Source organism: Rosa chinensis, chromosome 7 (assembly GCF_002994745.2).
Source record: "Rosa chinensis cultivar Old Blush chromosome 7, RchiOBHm-V2, whole genome shotgun sequence".
Lineage (NCBI taxonomy): Eukaryota > Viridiplantae > Streptophyta > Magnoliopsida > Rosales > Rosaceae > Rosa > Rosa chinensis.
Genome location: NC_037094.1, coordinates 57074762 through 57093503, shown reverse-complemented (window position 1 = coordinate 57093503; position 18742 = coordinate 57074762). Strand labels below are relative to the sequence as shown.

The following is an 18742-nucleotide window of genomic DNA, read 5'->3' as shown; positions in this document are numbered from 1 at the left end:
ACCCACTATACCAGCCAGAGTAGTCAGACCAAAAAAACGAAAATCCAGAGTAGATCATAAAATATCCTCCACAGTCCTACGGACACGTTTCAGTCATGCCAGTTGTATCACTTGTATGGCAATAGCCAATTAGCTTATAATTATTAATTCGGAATGATTGTACGGAATCCTTTGAATTCACCTTTCCTTTTCTCTGTGCACTTTATGCCTTTTCTCTGTGCACTTTATTCTTTGTTGCTCTTGCAGTCTTGCTCCCATTCACATCTCTCTCTCGGCCGCGTTTTCTCTCATATCTCTCTTTAATCAAACAAACTCTCTGCTGCAAACCAATTCTTCCATCATCTTCTTCTTCTCTTCTTGTTCTTCGCAGCTACTGTATTAGAGATTAGAACACATTTGGCCATCTTCTCTTCTTCTTCATCATCTACTTCTTCTTCTTCGCAGCTACTGTTTCAGAGATTAGAGCCCATCTGGCCATCTTCTCTTCTTCTTCATAGCTTCTACTGTCTCCATGTTTCTCCAGATCTACCGCGTGGATTCGTGTTCTACGTACGCATTTGTTTTAAATCCACAAAATCACTGAACCTGAGACGATCGACCACCGTCGATCATAATTCCTCCACTGAGATCCCAGCTCAGACCACTCGCCTGGCTGATTTGTTGGAGAAGCTGCAGATGGAAGATATGGACTTGTGAGCTGCCTTTACTCTTAATTCCAAAAGTTGTTTCCTTCGCGGCCACAATTTACTCTTTCATTGTTCGAATGTACACGGCCAGTCAAAGTCGTCGTTGACTCATTGACAGAGAGTCATCAGTCAAAGTTGTCTCTGCTAGTTGTTATCTGCAGATCGAGTGTAGGGTTGCGAATCTCTCACCTCCATTTTTACAACTTTTCCTGAATTTGTGAGCTCCATTGATTATGGAGTCTTTGATTGTATCTGCGCTGGTAGATAAGCTCTTTGGAAGGTTGACTGAGGCTGTTTCTGGTGAAGTGCGAACTCGCAGAGAGTTCAGGGTGGAGATCGAGAAGATGCAGCAGACGTTGCAGCGGATTAGAGCGGCGATAGAAGATGCAGAGGAGCGGCAGAGGAAAAGTGATAGGGTGAAGGATTTGCTGATAAATCTCAAAGCAATCGCAGTCGATGCTGGTAATCTGCTTGATGAGGTTGCCACCCTAGTTCTGCGAAAGCAATTGATGAAAGAGGAATCTCACGGACTACGTGCTGCCACTAAGAAAGACTTATTTAGACTACGTTACCAATGCAACATGTCCAGGGTTATTCACACACCAGGTGCTCAGACCAGATATCTCATATTCAAGCTTTTTGAAGCACAAGAAGAGTTTGACAACGACATTATTCAAGGGATACTGCTTCATCTAGGAATTGGTGAGCTGCAGAGTACTAAAATACTGGCAGACTTTCAAAGTGCCCCACTTGCCAGTGGAAAGGGAAGTAAGCAGATGTATCTAACGAGGGTAGTTTATTATGAGCTTTATCTTTCACGTCCGAAGGACAGGATTGGTGTGATAATGAGAGAGATTGGAGAGCGTACAAAATATGAGGTAAGGAAAACTTGCTTAACTCTTGAGTCGATTTCTACTTACCGTAAGAAGTCACGCAGACTAAAGGAGCTTAACGCAAGATGGAATGATGTAGACAAGGAAATGTCTAGGTTCCAGTTCAAAAAAACTGAGTCTTATAGACGGTCAACTACCAGGGAGAGACGAGAAACTGGACCCTTTCCCAATGAGTCAATGGTCTATGGCAGAGAAGAGGATGTGAATAAGATTGTGCGGATGCTATTGTCTTCCAGTAGTGGTCCTGAAGTTGCAGTAATTCCCATTGTTGGAATTGGAGGGATGGGGAAAACAACACTTGCTCAGTTAGTCTACAATGATCCGAGGGTTACAAGCCACTTTCAATCTTTGATGTGGGTGTCTGTCAATGGTAAGTTTAACCCGGCAGAGATCATAAATCAAATGTTGAGTTATGTCAGAGAGGGCAGCCATGACCTGTTTCAGATTGGGTTGCTGCAATCTCAATTGAGAGAGTCCTTACTGGGAAGAAGATACTTAATAGTGCTTGATGATGTGTGGAATGTGGATGAAGATGAATGGGATAAAGTAATGAATCCATTGAAAGGCTCCGAGGGTGGAAGTAAAATTATATTAACCACCTGGAATGAGGCGGTTGCAGACATAACTAGGACATTTCCCTCTTTTCGTTTGGAACCACTAAGAAAAGAAGAGTGCTGGAAGTTGTTCAAGCACCGAGCCTTTGCAGATGGAACAGAGGATGATTTTCCGAGGCTACTGCAGATCGGTGAGAAAATAGTAGACAAGTGCCAAGGTGTCCCATTTGTTGCAAATATGCTTGGAATCATGCTGCGCTTTAAAAGAGAAGCAAACGATTGGTTACATGTGCAAGAAAGTGAACTATGGAGTATTGATGCAGGTGAAAACAGAATTCTATCCATCTACAGGCTGATTTACAATCATTTGCCATTGCATCTGATAGCTTGCTTTGCATATTGTTCAATATTCCCAAAGAATTATGAGATTAATAAGGAAAAGTTGATCCATCAATGGCTCGCACATGGCTTAATTCCTTATAATTCAGGGTCTTCATTTGAGCTGGAGGACATTGGCAATGAGTATTTTAAGGATTTACTAATGATGTCTTTCTTCCAAGAAGTAAGAAAACCTGATGACAGAGGTATGGCAGAATTTAAGATGCATGATCTTATTAATGATCTTGCAAAATCAGTAGCTGGTGAGGAATTCTTGACTCTGGGAGAGGAATCCTCGACTCTAGGACAGGATATTCTCTCAAAGACATGTCATGCATCAGTTGTTTGCAGTTCTAGCTCTATTTTGACCCCTGAAGCCTTGTGTGAAGCAAAGAGATTGCAAACCCTCAATTTCCTGTCACCAAGAGAGGATTATATGGAAGCCATTCCAACCGTACTAGCAACTTTCAAACATCTCAGAATGCTGAATTTCAGTGGATCTGGAATTAAGAGTCTCCACCAAGAGATTGGTGGGCTACTGTCCTTGCGGTATCTTGATCTATCAAATACTCTCCTAGAGACGATGCCAGCGACTATCTGTGGTCTGTGCAATTTGCAGACCCTGAATCTCTCAAGTTGTATTGAGCTCAAGGAGTTACCAAGTGGTACTACCAAGTTAATAAATCTGAGACATCTGAACATAGATGATTGTCCAAGACTTGCTGGCATGCCCCCATCCATGGGAATTTTACGACGACTTCAAACTTTGCCGGTATATATCGTCGGCCCCAACTTTGAAACTTCTATTTTTCAGCTCTCATCAATGAATCTACGAGGGAAGTTAAAACTCAAATGTCTGGAGGATGCTAAAATTCCGTCTGGGAACAACATGATTAAAGTATGGATGAAAACGAGAGAATTTTCTTCATTGGAACTGTTGTGGCAAAATGACGGGTGCAAGCTAGATCATAACAGATCTAGGCAAGCTGGCAGGCAAGTTGATGGTCAAACTGATCTTATTCTGGTGGATTCTTTGACTGTATCGCCCTCTATAAAAAAGTTGTCAATAAATGGTTATTCTGGAACCAAGTTCCCAGAGGAGATGAGTTGGCCTCGGAACTTGACTGAGCTAAATATAATTAATTGCAGAAGATGTGAAAGTCTTCCTCCACTCGGTCAACTTCCTGTCCTGAAGATCCTCAACATCCAAGGAATGGATTCTGTTGTGCGCATTGGTGTCGAATTCTCTGGTGAAGGTGACAGACCGTTTAGTTCTCTTAAAGAGCTATCCCTCAAAGACTTTCCTGAATTAAGAACTTGGCGTAGTATTGATTCCGGAGAAGTATTTACTTGCCTGGAAAAACTTATTATCACAAATTGTCCTTTTTTGACAACCATGCCATGGTTTCCACATCTCCGAGACTTGAAGCTGAGCAAGTGCATGCAGCTTGACTTAGTATGGTCAGTATCAAAGCTTACCACACTCTCTACTCTTGTTATTGACTCCTTTCCACAGTTGAGCTTTCTACCAAAAAAATTGGTGCAAAACAATTCACATCTGATATCATTAACTGTTACTTCCTGCCCCAATATTAGCTCACTACCTGAAAATCTGGGAAACCTCACTGCTCTGAAATCGCTGAAAATTGAATGGTGTCACGGGCTAGATACTTTGCCAAGTGGACTAAAGTACCTCACTTCACTGGAGAACTTGGAAATAGTTGATTGTCGTGGTTTAATCTGTTTGCCAGAGGAAGGCATGGAAGGCTTGTGCTCACTTCGGTCATTTTCAATTGAGAACTGTTTGAACTTAACCTCTTTGCCTATGGGGATGAAAAACCTCACATCCCTTGAGAACCTCATGCTTATGTGTTTAAATCTGGTTCATCTACCAGAGATTTTTCAATACCTCTTGGCACTTAGAAGCCTGACGATTAGAAGCTGTGAAGAGCTTACAAGTCTGCCGGTGGGACTGCAACATGTCCAGAATTTACAATTCTTGGAAATTCATCGCTGCCCGAAACTGATGGAATTGCCTGAGTGGGTGGAGCATCTTGTTTCACTTCGTTCCTTGAAAATCTTAGACTGCCGAGAAATAAAGTTCTTGCCAAAAGGTCTACAATGTCTTGGAGCGCTCCATCACCTGTCCATAATTGACTGTCCTGTCCTTGAGAAGCGCTGCGAGATGAAAACTGGTGAGGACTGGCAGAAGATATCTCATATTCCATATAAACATTTTGGATCATCAGCAGTGCAGCACAGGCAAGACATTGCATCCACCACACAGAATCCTTAGGTAAAGTTGAATAACTATAACAGTGAATTATACTTGAGGATGTTGCTGTGCAGAATCTAACAATGCTTACATTCTTTTCTTTTGTTTCTAGTGGCCTTTGCATTATTGGTGGCTGACATACAAAGGAAGCCAATATGTTGCATCACTTGACAACAGATTCATGAAGATTAGCTACATCAAGATAAGAGAGTCTTTGTTTCCAGTTACATCTTCGCCTTTTTTTCTGAAAAATCATGTGTATTTTCCCTTAGCTTGGAGGAAGCAATTCAGATAAACATTGGATTTTGCTTGATCTGGTGCTGCCATGTGAAAATGAGGGAGAGTAGAAGGATTTTCATGGCCAAGTGGTTGCCATGACTTCTGTAGATCTGATTGTGGCGAAACTCACTGGTCGTTTTATCACTAGTCAAGTCCTGGGACAAAAGTTGAAAGAAATGGAAGGTGGCCTGGGTAATGGCTAAGTCATCCACTCAAGCTGTCTTGTGCATCTCTGAGGTTACTTTGTTGGTTTATATTTTTCAGTTCTGCGTTTGTGTTGGACTGTTGGTCAGTTCTGTTATTAAATCCCTTTATGGTTTTTTGTTGCTTGTTTAGTTGTTTTTGTGTTGGGAGACTTGCCTCTTTGTAGCTCCTATTTGGTTCAGTAAAGCCAATTTACCAAAAGAACAGCTTAACTGACTCTGCAAAATAGTGTCTTGCAAGCATGGACTTTCCTTTTATTTGTTCAAAAAAGAGCTTTGCACCGATAAGGGCTCTCTTTTTCCTTTTTTTTTTTTAGGTCAACTACCAAGTGAACACTCCCAGTCTCCCACCTTAGTCTCTTTTTGCCACATTTTATAAGGTAATGTATTTCTGTATTCTTTTAAGTAATTTTATGAAAAAAGACTCTTCCATCACCTGCTCAGGCACTCATCCCCCTTCTCACCAAGGTCATGGTGGCTCACATGCCGGACTGACCGGTGATCAGACCCATGAATGTCAGACTATCTAGTGGCTGATTTAGGATTGGAACATTTTAACTTTTCTTTTAAGCTTAAAGATATAAAATTTGTGTGATTTAATTTCTTTGTATTTACTTGTTGAAATGAAGATTGGATTAAATTATATCTTGGTGTGCTGCACTAGTATTAAATTTCTTTATCCTATTATTCCACCAGCATCTTTCAAAGGTAGTATACATTCCAGCATCTTCATCACCTGGCTAGCAGTCAAAGATAAGAGTTAAATTGCTTTTTTGATGTATGTAGCTTTTCAATTACAGTCGTTACTTTACCTTCTCCATGTGGGGTTGAAAGAGGTTGCAGATGTCATAGGTGAATCTTTAAAAGTTAGTTTTCATAAGTGAGTCTATAAAAGTAAGTTTTCATAAATCATAATTTTCTTCCTTTTGCCGGTGGCTGATTTTGTATGTTGATGTTTATTGTATCGCTTCTGGCTTATATTACCAATCCCTTAGTTTTTGTTCCCTGAGCAACAATTCTCATCCAGTGGAGATTTTAGCTTTCAACTTGGTGTCTTACTGCCACATCTGTAGTCTTTCATTTGGTCTGGGTGATGATATGTAGTCTATTTGATTATTAGAGGTAATATTGGGTCAGTGCAAGATTAGCACCCTTTTCTTTTCAAAAAGAGAAACAGTGAATACTCATCTGCCAGAAAGGTTATCTCTATAGTTGCTTTGAGTCGTGCCATATAATTGCATTCTCCGATGCTTTGCCTTCTTAGCCTTCGGAGTTTCATCCAATAGTACCGTGGCTTTACGTGGTAGGGATCCTCGTACTAGTCTTCTGGTTTGCAGTCTTCACCATTGCCGGTATTTCTTCAATTAGTTTTCAGCTTTAGTTTCTATAAAAATTTTTACGGTGAGGTACGAACTATATTTACTTATTTAGGGTCTGAGTAGTCAGGAAAGGCTACATTTATTGGTGTGCTCTGCATTGGGTTTAATGACTTGAGAAAATTTTCAAATTTATGAATATTACGAGGTTTTTTCACCCTATTGGTCATTTTGAGTATTGGAGTTGAGCACACCTGCATACCTCGTCAATTCAGTTCATCATTTTTTTCAATGACCAATTAGAAGTGTTGAATACCGCCGATATGGATTCAAGTCATCACAATCAGTTCTATGAAGTGAATTTTGCTAAACCCCAAGCTAGGAAAATTGTGATGTGTATAGGAACCTCTGCAATACCAGATTCTCAAGTAAAGACCGCGCACCACATCTCCAAAGACCCCCAAAGGAAGACCGACTTGAAAGCCAACGAAAAGGAATAATTTAACAAAAATGATAACAAGGAATTTGTTTCAACTGTCTTTAGAGAAAGAAAAAAATGCATTATTTTCAAAAGAAGGGAAACAAAGCCAATGTCACATTTGGATGAAAGCAAAACAAGAGCAATGCTTTGTTAAGTACAGCTTTTTCACAACATATATCTAGGTTTGAGAGAGAGAGAGAGAGAGAGCTTCTATTACAATATTCAAAACATATCATGTTCCTCCCTACGATATGCCTCCAATAGCTTCAGGTACAATATGTTTCTCCCTTAGCAATGCTTTGGAAAAACCATAGCTTCCATTTCAATATTCAAAACATGCAACAGCCCTCGAAGCTAAACCTCACTATTATACATATTCTTATCAAACAAAAGGTAAGGACACCATTGTAGTCTTAAGTGGCAGCTGCATAGTCTTGCAGCATATTTACAATTGGGGTCTCTGATAACTTGATGTGTAATCCCAACTGTGTAGAAAAAGATGTGTTGAACGCTTGATTGGTATCTTCTGGTATTCTGGTAGCTATAAATACCCATCCTCAAATGCTTATATGCATCAAGCATCCCATACGATCTACAGGCAGCTGAGAGAGAAATAGAGGCAAATGCATACAGAATTACAGATAGAAAATGACTTGCTTCTTCTCAAAAGGGTCTATTCTAGTCATTCTCCTTTTAGCAATTTGCTTGGTTAGTGAAGCTCAGCAATGTCATCCAAGTGGAAGGATCAGAGGTGTTTGAACCCAAAATCAACAATTTTTCCTGACAAGAGGGACTCGAAGAAATCCGGACCAATATCCGTGGCCCAAGCATATATTTTCGATAAACTAGGAATATATTGTTTAGAAGCTAAATAAAGCTTACTTGAAGACCAAGCAATCCTGAAGCAAATCTGGATATTCCTTGATTTATTATTAATTATCAAATACCTGATAATTAAATAAGTGATTTGCTGGATTACCAAGTATTTGCAAGCAGTGGCGGAACTTGGAGCCGAATCTTGGAGGGGCCGGAAAAAAAAAAAAAAAAAAAAAAGAAGACTACAATAACATTTTTTTTTGGGGGTTTGGAACCCAGTCAAGCTGAGAGGCTCATCCCCACGCCTATTTTATTAGTTGCATAAATTAAGTACAACCGGGGGACTTGAAACCTAAACCCCGTCCATAAAATCACAATACAACTAATTTCAGAACTCAGAAGTATAAAAATTATTTAAATAGTACTCTATGCTCTTTTATAGAACTAAAGCCATCAAGTATAGAATGAATCAATTGTTTTCAGTTTGGGCATGATTTCATGAGCCTAGTTTCCAAACATGATCATAATTCATACCCAAATCAATAATGAATACGATAAAAAATTAAAACTGAAATCAATAAATAAAAGTCTGTACTCACCTTCAGCTCTCTGTGGTTTGAAATTGAACTGATAATTGATCACTGTAGACTGTAGTCTGTACCAGTAGTAGATGACCTTGCAGAGTTGTTTTGTAGAAGTTTAGAAGATGATGTGTTGAAGTTGAAATAGGGTGACTGACTGTTGCTCTTTAATGACTACTTAGTCACTTATAATAATAAAATATGAATAAGCATGAGATTCTTTTCTGACAAAAACTAAGCATGAGGTTCTTGTATGACAAAAACCAACAACGTGAACAGCAAAGGCTGGCCATGCCTAAAAAGCAAAGCAAATAAAAGGTTTAAAAATTACTAATTTAGTAAATTGGGGCAATGGGGGGGCCATATATATACAAAATTGCTGACTTTATTGATGTTATACACGGCTTGTTAAGGAAATTTGAAAACATTGGGGGGCCATGGCCCTCACCCGCCCCTATAAGGATCCGCCACTGTTTGCAAGAGGGAAGATGGCAGCATGTAGGAGTAGAGTACGTGACCTAGCCATGCAAGGAATCATGGATTCCCATATTTGCAATCAAGCTATTATGGTGGACATGGAACAATTCAGGAAGGATTCAATTACCCTCCATTGTCCTATATATACAAGTAACCAAGAGCCCATGCAATTAAGGGGTGTGCTGGACGTGCAACATATATGGAAGGGTTTAATTATCCTTTAATTCCATTCAACAAGAAGAGGCCAACACGTGGCTAACATATTATATATATAGTGGCTCATGCATGGGTCAATTAAGCAAGAAATCAAGGGGTCCCACATAGCCATAATGGACGTGGAGTAGTTGGAGGAAGCTATCAACCTTAATTGTGTGAGTATATATATATATATATATATATATATATGGTGGTTCATGCATGGTGAGACAATTAAGGAAGGATGGCCCATCAACTATTAGCTGTCGGTAAGATGCAAGGAATCATGGTGCTATACAATCAAGTTTGCTCGCGAACGTCAACAAAAAGATATATATACAAGATAATTGCATGTCGCGAGCTACAGAGTCCTCGCGACGATATATTTGCAATTAATGCATATCCTACCACATCCAAGAGGAAGATTACGTCCAGGACTCTAAGAGGCAATTAATCTTTGCCTACATTCTAGCGACGACAGAGTTAATCTTTCATTGACTACGATAATGTCAAAACTATTAAGAGTTTTGATTTGATTCAAGGCCAATAACTGTGGCCTAAAATATAGTATTTCATTCATATTTGGAAAGTGAATTTACGAGCAGCCTATATATAGAGGCTAAAGACGATATACGAAGGGAACTTTCTCCAATTAATCTCTACGATTATCAAAGCCTCCTTGGAGCAACCTCTCTTATCGGTGACCACGTTCCAGTCCCAATCTCCTCGAGAGCCAACTGTCAGCGCCACCAAACCAACCTGGCAACTGTGCTTCCAGTCCTAGTCTCTCCAAGAGCCGACTGTTAGTGCTACTGCCACTGATACTACCAGCAAAGCAAGGGTAACGCCCTCGCAACCCAGCGAAGCTAAAGTCACGCTTTAGCGAAACCCGTGCTTTCTCCAACTTCCCAGTGATTGCTCTGCTTAGTCTACAACACTAAGTATCAATTCGGTGAACGCAAGAGACCACAACCAAAGCCCTTACCCGTAAGGCAAGAAGTGTTGGAAAATTTGGTCGATTGATGGTATTTTCGTCATCAGATTTCGTTTCCTACAAAATTCCACAAATACAATATTTTATTAGTAAATAAATATAATCACATTAACGTCATAATAAGCTGAAAATAGAAAATCAACACTTATCTTTTAGATTTGCGAGTCGCCACCAAATGATTACACTTCAAAAAGAGTTTAAGGTTGAGGCGTGTAAACACTGCCCTTAAGAGTAGATTTCGCCCCTCGGAGACAATGTCTCAGTGTAGCAGGTTTGTGGCGCCCTACCCTCCAGGGTACAACAACCATTAATCCTTGTAAGCGTACACTCGCAAACTTAGATCCTAGAAATGCTTGATTTTTCCCTTTGGCGTTATGGAAGAGCCAGAACAAAGCACACTCTAGAATATGTATGAACTCACTAGAGAAATGGCTAGGAGAGAACTATAGAAGATAATGAATTTCATTGTGTATGTAAGAGCAAGAAGTGACAAGTATATATAGTAGATGAAAATACTTAGAGATATGATGCAAATTTAATAAGATAATTATTGGAATATTGTAACTCCCATAACCTTAATATGCCATAATATTATGATCATAATGAAGAAGTAACGTTTAAGCATAAATGTATAGTAAATAGTTTTTCAAAGCATTGGGAGTTACACAAAGTATTTTGAAATATACAATCAAAATTTCCAACAAGAAGTCCTTTTCCGGAAGGCAGAGAAAAGAACCTTATGACGAGGTTGGTGCTCTCTTCATCCACATCGTTTGAGAAGAAGTTAGATCAAGGGACACCCCGACGACTGCACCCCACGGTGCTGGCATGCTCGTGCATTCAAAAGAGACAGTTTGTACCGTATTGGATTTTCGTAGCAAACATTTTGGCACGCCCAGTGGGACCACGCTAGAGTCTTTTGTGTTCACCATCATTGGGATGCCAGGGGAATATCTTTACTTAAGGAAATCCTAAAGTGAAATGATGATCAATGTTACCACCATTGGCGACACTACGACAAGAGAGGCTTTCGTTCCGAAGCCTATTCCGGAGGAAGCGACCTTCGAGGAAAAGCTCACGATCATCATGGAGAATATCAAGAACCATCGTAAGAAGGTAGCTGCTCACTTTGACAGGGAAACCGCGAAAACAGACCAACTCATACGCGAACTAGACCAGCGCATCACCCAGTGTGCTGAGGATACTAAGCGACAAATTGCACAGTCAGAGAATGCGGTAGGAGCTCATGCTAGAGGTATCGTTGATCAGCAGAGTTTGCGACAAAAGCAAGCCATGGAGGTCATCCCAAACCAAAACAAGCAGACCTCATCAGAGTTCGCGACCTTGCGCAATCAAGAATCAGCACGCGAGGAGGTTGTTTCTGAGACTGAATTGCCTATAGGTGGAAATCAATCCAAGGGTCTCACTGGTGAGTCACAGCCTTACACAGAGGCTATGCATGGAGAAGATGATTCACGAGATTGTTCTTCTGACAATATAATTATCTCAGAGCAAATATGTGATTTCTCCACTGATCAGGCCAAATATGTGGCTACCGACCAGATGCATGGGGGGTAAGATATTGCCCAGATTCACCCCGTTGATAACCAACAGCAAGTGCATAATCAATTTAATTATGACTCTGCTACTGGACGTCATGGCCATGCAAAGGGTCAAGAGCATGATCCACTTAATTATCAATTAAGGCATGACCCACTTTATAATCATCAATTAAGCCTTGGCCATGCTACTGGACGTCATGGTGAAGGTGGCCACAATCATGGCCAACTTAATTATCAATTAAGCTTTGGTCTAGAGAAGCCAATTTGTGACTTTATTGATCAATTCAAGTTGAATTTCTTCATCTGTGTTTCAAGGCCAAGTGGTGGCTTTGATATACATGAAGGATACATCTGCAACCCACCTTGCAAGAATGGCCAGAATAATTATTCTAGTGGCCAATTTGTCCTTCGCGACTGTAAATTTGAGTATCATCAATACAAGTTAATTCTTGTTTACAATTATTTTACATCAAATTTCTTGCAAGAAAAATTTGTTGATGATACTATACAGTCCATAGAGGCGTCTCAATATGATGCCTGGAAAGAAAATATAGGCAAACAAATATTTGATATGCCTATTTTTAAAGAAAAGATCGAGTCATTAAATTTTGGTGACTCTAAATATGATCTTGATGCAGAGCCAATATATGATGAATACGATAACAATTACAATTTAATTATTGGTTCCAAATATCATATGCAGGGGTTCGAGTCCTTTGAAGCTCTTGGTATGCATAATTCAAACCAACAAGTGGTCAAATCCAATAGCCAATCTGTGGCTTATTATGAAGATACCATGTTCTATGACATGGTAGTTGGCAACAAAGCCGATATTGGGACATCATTATTTCCAAAAGTACAATTGAAGATCATGTTTCACCAACCAACAAAGATACTTGGGGGGGGGGGGGGGGGGGGGGGGGCGCACACTTGACATGCTTCATTCCAGAGAAGTCAAGACTGGGGGACAGGTATTTTCAGCTGGTCTTTTTGAGGCAGTGTTCTCAACACCAAGGTTGACGAGATTAAGGCTTTGAGTGTCTTAATATTGCCTAGTGCCAATCCCTGTGGCCTTAAATGAGTTGTTCAAAAAATTTATGAAAGCCTACTCTGTGGTTCCAAGAAATACCAAAGCAAACCGCCATCTTCTGAGCAAAGAAGAAGTTGATAGGAGTTCTTGGCAACAATTGAATTATTTTGAATATTTATTCAAAGAAGTCATGTGCAGTAAGTGTGTGAGGAAGAACGAGCCGATTTCTGGAACTTCAAGAAGAATCTGCTGTGAGAATGAAGAGCTGGCACCAATTAAGCTCTTTGGAGTTGAAAAAGGATTCGTTTTACTGAACTAATTAAGATGGCAGTGGAAGAATAAACAATCGGCTAGAGCAGAGTGATTATCATCATATCTTGAGATTCACATATACAGCGGTGAAGAGGTGGATTTTGGTCTCATATATGTATGATTAATTTATGGCATGCAAGATATTGCTTGTGTTATCGAGGAATCATTATCATATGCCTACATGAAGAGAGTACCAGCACCATCTTCACTTGACCCAAATTATGTGGTCGCGTAAATATCAGGACTTCCTTTCCATGGTTTTGTTGTTTTGCTTTCAATACTACAGGGCTTCAGATTCTTTATTCCATAAAGAGCTCTGAATACAGAGGTGAATGGTTAGATCAGTGAGGGACTCATCTTCAGGGAAGCATGAAACTCTATTGTTATCAGAGGTAAAGAAAAGTATAATCCCATGTATAGCAGCAGTTTCCTAGATTCAGGAACATGAAAGTTAAAGCTTGGTGATCTGGCAACTTATTGTCTTGCGAGGCTTTGGTGCAAGATGAAAGGTAGAGCAGCTAATTATATATAAATTATCAATAGACATGATGGAGAACTGTTCTTGCAGGGGAGGAAAGCATTATTGATTGATATTTCTTCTTTGTCAAAAGAATGTGCATATGTGGTGTGGGTTAGCTGTTGGCTAAAAGCCTCAATCAAAGTCATCATGCTCTTTGTTATTAAACAAAGATATCAGGAGTAAAGAGAAAATATACTGCTATGAAGTAAATATGGATATGGTATCTCAGAGGCATGAGTTGGTGTTTTCTATGAAGCAAAAACCATGATCATAATGCAGGATATTGTCATGAAGAAAATGCTAGCAGGTTCATTTCTTGGCCAAATTCATGTGGCCATAAGGCATATGGTTGTTTGCAGCATACTTTCTGCAATGATAAACTGGTTGCAGCATGTTCTCGTTCATTAAGAATAACAGAGGATTAAAACCAAATTTTTAGTTGGTTAGCCTGATGGTGAAGCATGTAGAGAAGCATGATGAGCAGTGTTATGGCTCTAGATACCAATCTCATCAGTTTAGTATTCTTCTTTTTTTGGATATTGAAGTAGTCTTAGTATCACGTAGGCCAAGACTTGTGGCCTTAAATCTTTTCCAAGTATTTTACTCATTGAGTGGCAGCTTGGTTTATGCCAGAAAATATGTGACCAAGGCTTATCAGATGTCTTAGGTTCAGTAAGGACCAATGCCAGTGGCTTAAATGCTGAAACATGTTTCTGTGTTTTCATTGTCAGAAGCATTCTTTCCATCAAAGTATGAACATTGACAAAGCTCTGGATTCTTCAAAGCATGAAAACTCCGGCCAACATGGAAGTCTCTCATGATTGAAGTCTGCTTTCTTGGGAGGGCAAACCAATTCCCAGGTTTCTTTATCTGCAGCTTCACACTCTATAAATGTTCTTCAATCATGGTTACTGTGATTTTAAATTTCTGGAAACATACATTCGAATATTATACACTTGTGTGTATATATATATGAGGGAGGGATTTCAAAATTCTATGGCATCAAGACTGGTCTAAGTGTCTTAGTATCACCCAGGCCAATACTTGTGGCCACGAAATTTTACAAAGATTTTACTTTTTGATGATTTAATGCCAATAATAGTGGCAGTGCACATTGATTTGCAGAGAAGGACACTGCATAGCTCTAACCCTCTTGCAGGTTTCAGAGTTGCAGAGCCAACTTGTGGCTTTTCATTTGCATATTTATTGGAATGGCTACTGGTTAGCGTCAGCATTATGGAGAAAGGGATAATTAATTAAGTTGCTTGGTCACCATCCCTTCTTGAGAGCTACATATGAAGTGGTGAAAAGAATATGATTGAGTGTTATATATACTTTGTATATACTGGTTGGAAGCAACAAAGCCTGTGGAGAAAGCATTGTTACATGCTCGCTGAAAATGATTCAAGATTCTTTGGAGCGTGAAGCTAAAGGTTGGTGAACTGTCAACTTGTTGTTTTGAGAGGCTTTGGTACAAGATAAAAGCGCCCAGGAAGAAAGTGGGGTTTCTCCATTTTCTTTGGGAAAGACCTGAACTAAACATGGTCCATTGTATCTGAAACCAACATGGGGAATGCTTCTAGATTTTTGTGGTCCTTCATGAAAGGTTAGGATTCATGGGCCTTGATCTTTTGAGATAAGAAGGTCATTAGCTTGCATGCATCTTCGAAAAGGTTTCAGCAAAATGGTCAATTTTTGAAGTACAATTCAAGGCTAGCAAGGTCTGAGAGAATGTTTCTTTATGGCCTTGAGCAATGATGCCTATTTTGTCGTGCTAGTCTAAGTGAAGTTCATACAATTCAGATCATGAAGAAAGAGCAATGATTTGAGCTGTTCGTCCAAAGTCATGAGTTCATGACTAGGTTGGTGCAAACCAATTGTTTCTGATTGAAGACAAAGAAAAGTGGGCTTAATAAGCTTAGCTGGAAATTATCAAAGCTAATTGTGGTTAAGCTAGTTCAGCCAAAGTACATGAGTTTGGTCATTAACGTTCAAGGCCAATACTTGTGGCCTTTCTAACATATCAAAAATTGATCATTTTGCTAGACATGTAGTAGCATACTGTTGAACATGATGGCAAAATTCATATGCAGCTCAGGACCATTAAATGGAGTAAATTTTTCATTCAAGTTGATGATACATCTTGGAGTGTAGCGAAACTCACTTATGCGAAAGATCCGCCACATTATTGGCGAAATTCTGCTTAAAACTAGTTTAGAGTTTTTTGTAAGGGCCAAATCCAATGGCCTCAATGTAAAACTAAGAATGTTTGGAAAGCACGCATATATATATATATATATATATATATATATATTGTGAAGCTGCATCTTACTTCGCTAAATGCTTTGAGCCTTCATTGGAATTAATCTAGTCAGCAAAGTGACTATCACACCGGCATAGATGGGGCAGTATTTCCAAAACTTTGTGGCATTAGTTTAATGCCAAACTCTACAAGTTTTGACTTGTTTAAGTGTTTTAATACCAACAAGGCCAATATCGGTGGCCTGTTATTTTTGGAAGCATCCATTCTATCTTAACATATCAGACCAAGTCTTCATGGCCTATTTGGAGGCCTATCTGGGATCAATCCAATTATATCAGTTGAGCCAATGCAAGTGACTTTAAAGCAACGTTGTTACAAGACTAGTGCTGACTCAAGACCTCTTCAATCAAGACGGGGAACTTTGACTTCGAGGTTTGGGGGGCAATGTTTGAACCCAAAATTAACATTTTTTCCTGACAAGGGGGACTCGAAGAAATCCGGGCCAATATCCGTGGCCCAAGCATATATTTTTGATAAACTCGGAATATATTGTTTAGAGGCTAAATAAAACTTACTTGAAGACCAAGCAAATCTGGATATTCCTTGATTTATTATTAATTATCAAATACCTGATAATTAAATAAGTGATTTGCTGGATTACCAAGTATTTGCAAGAGGGAAGATGGCAGCATGTAGGAGTAGAGTACGTGACCTAGCCATGCAAGGAATCATGGATTCCCATATTTGCAATCAAGCTATTATGGTGGACATGGAACAATTCAAGAAGGATTCAATTACCCTCCATTGTCCTATAAATACAAGTAACCAAGAGCCCATGCAATTAAGGGGTGTGCTGGACGTGCAACATATATGGAAGGGTTTAATTATCCTTTAATTCCATTCAACAAGAAGAGGCCAACACGTGACTACATATTATATATATATATATATATATATAGTCCTATAAATACAAGAAATCAAGGGGCAATTAAGCAAGAAATCAAGGGGTCCCACATAGCCATAATGGACGTGGAGCAGTTGGAGGAAGCTATCAACCTTAATTATGTGAGTATATATATATATATATATATATAGTGGTTCATGCATGGTGAGACAATTAAGGAAGGATGGCCCATCAACAATTAGCTGTCAGTAAGATGCAAGGCATCATGGTGCTATACAATCAAGTTTGCTCGCGAACGTCAACAAAAAGATATATATACAAGATAATTGCATGCCGCGAGCTACAGAGTCCTCGCGACGATATATTTGCAATTAATGCATATCCTACCACATCCAAGAGGAAGATTACGTCCAGGACTCTAAGAGGCAATTAATCTTTGCCTGCATTCTAGCGACGACAGAGTTAATCTTTCATTGACTACGATAATATCAAAACTATTAAGAGTTTTGATTTGATTCAAGGCCAATAACTGTGGCCTAAAATATAGTATTTCATTCATATTTGGAAAGTGAATCTACGAGCAGCCTATATATAGAGGCTAAAGACGATATACGAATGGAACTTTCTCCAATTAATCTCTACGATTATCAAAGCCTCCCCGAAGCAACCTCTCTTACCGGTGACCACGTTCTAGTCCCAATCTCCTCGAGAGCCGACTGTCAGCGCCACCAAACCAACCCGGCAACCGTGCTTCCAGTCCTAGTCTCTCCAAGAGCCTACTGTTAGTGCTACTGCCATCGATACTACCAGCAAAGCAAGGGTAACGCCCTCGCAACCCAGCGAAGCTAAAGTCACGCTTTAGCAAAACCCGTGCTTTCTCCAACTTCCCAGTGATTGCTCTGCTTAGTCTACAACACTAAGTATCGATTCGGTGAACGCAAGAGACCACAACCAAAGCCCTTACCTGTAAGGCAAGAAGTCTTTTTCCAGAAGCCAGAGAAAAGAACCTTGTGACGAGGTTGGTACTCTCCTCGTCCACATCGTTTGAGAAGAAGTCAGGTCAAGGGACGCCCCGACGACTGCCCCCCACGGTGCTGGCACGCTCGCGCATTCAAAAGAGACAGCTTGTACCATACTGGATTTTCGTGGCAAACAAGAGGAAAGAAGCCCCCTCCTGGACAATGTAACCAAGAGGATGACTCTGACTGCTGCAAAGCTGGAAAAATGTACCCAACATACACGTGCTCACCACCAATGTCTGGTAACACCCAGCCATACCTCACTCTCAACAGCTTTGAGGAAGGTGGTGACGGAGGAGGCCCATCTGAATGTGATGGCAAGTACCACAATGACAAAATTCCAGTTGTGGCATTATCTACCGGATGGTATAATGGTGGATCAAGATGCCTTAACAACATCAGAATTAATGGAAATGGGCGCAGTGTAGTGGCTATGGTGGTGGATGAGTGTGACTCCTTGTCCCAACAACATTGGTGATGCCTCCAAGGCTATCTGGAAAGCCTTAGGTGTATCTGAAGACAATTGGGGTGGCTTAGATATCACATGGACTAACGCTTAGTTGCATTATATATCTATCAAAGTTGTTGCTTATTTTTGTTTCTTTTTCAGGGTTTGATGTTGCTTGATTTTGTTGTTTTATGTGCATCTATGTATATGGAATCTGTTATATGTACATTATAAAAAGTCAATATGGAATATAGGCTTCTGTGTTTATATGAACAATGCTAAAGCTTTTGTTATCTTATGCTTGTTTTTTCCCAACCTTAATACATCTGATAAAACAGATACATGTAATTTGACACAAGAAATTTGTAACCAAAATAAAAAATTGACAAAGAAATAGCTCTGAAAACTGGAATTGTGTTCCACCCCTTTGGCCATTATGGAGTTGAGTTCACCTTGATATCGAGTTAACTGATCATGCAGTAATGTCAAATTATAAGTTTTGTTGAAGGATATCGACATTGAGTGTGCCTCTTCAAATTAGGGTTTAGTTCTAGAG

The 18742-nt window shown here is 39.7% G+C and overlaps 1 protein-coding gene and 1 pseudogene across 1 annotated transcript; both read left to right on the top strand.

The window, feature by feature from the left end:
- Positions 1-227: 227 nt before the first annotated feature.
- Positions 228-5785, top strand: LOC112175906 (putative disease resistance protein RGA4). The gene is made up of 2 exons (XM_024313646.2): positions 228-4807; positions 4899-5785. Exon 1 carries the CDS (start codon positions 920-922, stop codon positions 4805-4807), a length of 3888 nt encoding a protein of 1295 aa, XP_024169414.1. The 5' UTR covers positions 228-919; the 3' UTR covers positions 4899-5785.
- Positions 5786-7713: 1928 nt separating this feature from the next.
- Positions 7714-18340, top strand: LOC112175805 (annotated as a pseudogene).
- The last annotated feature ends 402 nt before the right edge of the window (positions 18341-18742 follow it).